The 4,638-nt window shown below is 34.9% G+C and overlaps 1 protein-coding gene across 1 annotated transcript; it reads right to left on the reverse strand.

Annotated features, from left to right (window-relative positions):
- Window positions 1-1,444: 1,444 nt before the first annotated feature.
- LOC124259674 lies at window positions 1,445-4,638 on the reverse strand. The gene is made up of 5 exons (XM_046693854.1): window positions 4,439-4,638; window positions 3,177-3,247; window positions 2,621-2,932; window positions 2,243-2,363; window positions 1,445-1,925 (listed from the first exon to the last, which is right to left on the reverse strand). The coding sequence occupies exons 3-5, from the start codon at window positions 2,731-2,733 to the stop codon at window positions 1,692-1,694; spliced, it is 468 nt and encodes a 155-aa protein (XP_046549810.1). The 5' UTR covers window positions 2,734-2,932; window positions 3,177-3,247; window positions 4,439-4,638; the 3' UTR covers window positions 1,445-1,691.

The raw sequence follows: 4,638 nt of genomic DNA on the forward strand, positions 1-4,638 counted from the left end.
GATGACTGAAAGTATGTTTACATGGAGGATCCAGATTATTGATGACTGAAAGTATGTTTACATGGAGGATCTAGATTATTGATGACTGAAAGTATGTTTACATGGAGGATCTAGATTATTGATGACTGAAAGTATATTTACATGGAGGATCTAGATTATTGATGACTGAAAGTATGTTTACACGGAGGATCTAGATTATTGATGACTGAAAGTATATTTACATGGAGGATCTAGATTATTGATGACTGAAAGTTTGTTTACATGGAGGATCTAGATTATTGATGACTGAAAGTATGTTTACACGGAGGATCTAGATTATTGATGACTGAAAGTATATTTACATGGAGGATCTAGATTATTGATGACTGAAAGTATGTTTACATGGAGGATCTAGATTATTGATGACTGAAAGTATGTTTACATGGAGGATCTAGATTATTGAGACTGAATGTATGTTTACATGGAGGATCTAGATTATTGAGGACTGAAAGTATGTTTACATGGTGGATCTAGATTATTGAGACTGAAAGTATGTTGACATGTAGGATCTAGATTATTGATGACTGAAAGTATGTTTACATGGAGGATCTAGATTATTGATGACTGAAAGTATGTTTACATGGAGGATCCAGATTATTTTGACTGAAAGTATGTTTACATGGAGGATCCATATTATTGAGGACTGAAAGTATGTTGACATGTAGGATCTAGATTATTGATAACACTGAAAGTATGTTGACATGTAGGATCTAGATTATTGATGACTGAAAGTATGAAAGTATGACTGCCAGTCAAAATGTTTTATTTTATCATGTGATATCTGTAGTTGTATTAGCACTTTGTTTAGTAGGATAGTGGATTATTTGTTTGGAGATTTAACATGTGAACCTGCCATGGCATGACTTTCTTAATGGCAGCTTCTGTATTTGTCCACTTGTTGGTGCTTAAACCAAAACAAAGTACATTTCATATTTATTCCTAATACCTTCCACCTCATAACTACAAAGATCTCAAATATTGTTGATGAATGTGCCAAAACCATGTCTCTCATTTTATAACTGAAACTGTTTTTACATTTATTTCATTTCTCTCAGATATTCAAATAATTTTGAAGTAGGTTGTAGATTGTAGATTTAGGATGCATGTTTCTAAGAAGATGATTTTTTTACTGTTTGTGCAGTAGAAATAGATCTAATTTTCTTGATTTCCATGTACCTCAAACTATTCAATGCAATGCAATCCCATTACCTCGTTAGAAATTAACCCATACTAATGCAAGTGAACACTTCGCACACTGTAAGAGAAAGAGAAATATACAAGATGTGAAAGTCAATATATTTATGTTTATTAACAATTGTACAAGATGAGTTTTACCCAACACAATATACATATATATATATATATATATATATATATATACATACATTCATTCTGACCACAAAGCTATATTACTTTTGTGAACAATATTTTAACTCAAATGTCGATGAAAAGTAATCTATGCCAATTGTTACATATCAACTTCATGCTCGAAGGGTATTAACATATCATTCTAATCTGTTACAATGAATAATGTATGAATGCATATTTTGATTCCAATTACCATGATAATGTTACTGGACATTGTAATTAAATAGAAATATTGATCATGTTTTGAATAACTCAGCACATTCCTGTTTGTACAAAAATAAAGCTTAAATTGAGGTACAAATATATGTCCGTCTTTGTTCGTGGAGGTCTGAAGAGGTCGCCTGATTTGGACTTGAAACAGAAATCCCTGTCCTAATCAGTGGATTAAGTTTGCATTCATTCACTTTATGGTAATGTCGCACACCCACAGCCCCTCTTCCTGGCTCATGTGGTGCGGTTAATCCTTTTGGTTCCTTTCTTGCCAGTCTCCTCCTATCCCATGAATCGAACAAGTGGTTCTACAATAAAAATGACAAAGTCAAAATGAAATCAAGACAGTGTTGAGATTCACACTTCATAAAACAACCATACATGTACATTAAACATGTGATGTGATATAGTGTTTAACACTGCTTTCAAGAGCATTTCTATTATATCATTGTGGCTAGTATTATTGTAAGAAGAAATCCTGCGGTGAAAGATTTGTAGAATCTCTCGGCTTCAAACCAAAATGTGCCAAACACTGCATCATTACATTACAGTTACAGCGTCATATGTTGATATCAATGATGTTATGAAGGTTTTATGATGATAGCAGTGTACTTGAATACATTACCTGAATTCTTATCTGATGGAAGAATGCAGGTGGATCTTGGGGTGGTGGAAGGGGACCAACATCTCTCTCCAACAGCTGCTGGGGGTAAACTGGAGCACTAGACAGTCGTGCCGAGAAGCCTCTGAATATGATTAAGGAAAATTGTAATGAACAAAATATTACACTTATACTCTAAATCTGATTATATGCTCGGCTATTAAACATGAGCTTTAAGCTCATTGATTTTAAATGATCTATTATTTATTATTTGAAACATTTTACTCTTAGATACTAAATTCACAAATTTCCATATTTAGACATTATTTATTCAGAAAAGTGCACTTTCTGAAATGTAGAACAGATATTTTAGTCGATTTTATTCAATATATGGTTTCTTACCTAGTTGGATCGTGTCTTACAATGCACTCTCCACATATCTTTGCCATGTTCACCTCCAAGTTGCAACACAGCTCGGAACTCCATTCTTGGCTCCGGGCATGGTTGCCAGACATGAATACAGGCTTTCACATGGTTGGCTCCCAAGCGCCCTATTGTTATAGGTTCTTCTACAAGTGATGGCATACATCATGAAGTCTGTATCTATAGCAGCCACTGTTGACTCCCATAAGGAAGTCGAATATCCCATAATGTGCCATCCTCGAGGGGGGGACCGGGGAGAAGTCGACCAATGACAACAAGTAGTCTCGGTACCTGAAGTAATCAATATTAATGAATATCTGAAAACGGTTATTGAAAACTATAACTAGATAATATTAGAACTGTAAATTATAAATCCAAACAGTGTTCTCACACAACATTATATGTTAAGAGATGTGCTATAATGCCTATTAAATTCTCCATCCATGCTTAATGCACTTTTTATGCATCGTTTTTAAGTACCATATAAAGTGACTACAAGATTCAATTGTACATAGAAAATTACTCAGTAACTTACTGAAGTTTCATACGACACCTCTCTACAGCGGATATCCCAGGCTCGTCACAGGATTCAAACCACTCTCTCACCTGGAAGAATATTGTACATGTATTGAATGATATGTCATTTGGCTTATCTTCATGGACTAAGGGTCACATATTACCTATATAAAATCATAAAAAAATCTCAGTACAAAAATAATAAAATAACCCTCAAATCTCAAAATCATGATACACCATCTCACAATATCATTATAGTAGCATGAAAATTTAAATATACTCCTCACAAAAAAATAAGCAACAAGTATTTTCAGTGTAATATCTTTATCAATTTCGATAGCAATTTTTGCCGACATGTTACTGAAAGGTAAATATTCAAGAATACATAACCTTTAGTGACTGTCAAATTAATTTATCTGATAACATTGACAACATAACCCGAACACAACCACATTCAGAAACAACATGCAAAATGTGTGGGATGAATGTGCACCACTCTTCACACATGCACCCTGATCATTGTAAACCTACCTGTAATCATTCCTCTGGCACAACAAGCGGGTCCTAACTTCATTTTAATGGGTGATAATGCCCGTCCATGGATGATAATGGCCGAGAATGAGTTGTTAACGATGTTGTTTAGATCAACAACATCACACATATGGACTGGCCTGCAAGGTCACTTGATCTTAATCCCATTGAACATGCTTGGGACATTATTGGAAGTCGTGTTTACGGTCTCCATGTGCACCCCCAGACTCTGGATGACCTTGAGCAGGCGTTACAGAGAATGGCAGAACATTCCACAACAGCAACTTTAAAGGCTCATTTGGTCAATGCAAAGACGTGCAGAAGCTTGCATTTGTGCTCATGGTGGTCACACGCGTTACTGAACACTGCTTCACTGTCCAAAACTGACTCTAACCTTAATGTTAACATTTTGCTCCATCAATGCAGCACATTTTGCACGACTGTTTCGCGGGTACATGCTTTTGATGACTTGTAAGTCTATTATTGCTCAATACCATTTCATTTCATTTTGTTAATCGTGTGTATACATATTTAACCTTTCTATTGCATCATTCCATGATTTGAAATTTCAATAAATGAAAATGTAATGAGACTACAAATTTGTGTTGCTTAACTTTTTGTGAGGAGTATATATGTAATTTTGTCCAAGATAACAAGTTTGAGGCAGATCAAAGTATGAAAATGAGAGAACACTACTTGATAAGTTCACATTCCCTTTTAAATTTAAAACAAAATAATCTGTACACTTACATATTTGCATAATTTGCGGAGTCCTGATATCCCCTTTCTTCAAGTTCCATCTGTACACCCTGTGAGAATGTTATTCTTGCATAGTCTGACGACCGCATATTCAGCTGTTGCTCCATCATGCCAGGCTTCAATGCTGTCTTGCCACTATTTTCAACTTCAATGAAATGCGACCTGGATGATTTCCCCAGATTTCCCTTGCA

Source organism: Haliotis rubra, unplaced genomic scaffold (assembly GCF_003918875.1).
Source record: "Haliotis rubra isolate DU_JTF1 unplaced genomic scaffold, ASM391887v1 Scf1180, whole genome shotgun sequence".
Classification (NCBI taxonomy): Eukaryota; Metazoa; Mollusca; class Gastropoda; order Lepetellida; family Haliotidae; genus Haliotis; species Haliotis rubra.

Bases quoted from the DNA above. Each gene is read 5' to 3' on its own strand.
- LOC124259674 (XM_046693854.1), bottom strand. From the start codon at position 2,733: ATGTCTGGCAACCATGCCCGGAGCCAAGAATGGAGTTCCGAGCTGTGT. The intron at 2,364-2,620 runs GTAAGAAACCAT...AATCATATTCAG, and splicing joins GTAAGACACGATCCAACTAG to AGGCTTCTCGGCACGACTGT. The intron at 1,926-2,242 runs GTAATGTATTCA...TTTTTATTGTAG, and splicing joins TCCATCAGATAAGAATTCAG to AACCACTTGTTCGATTCATG.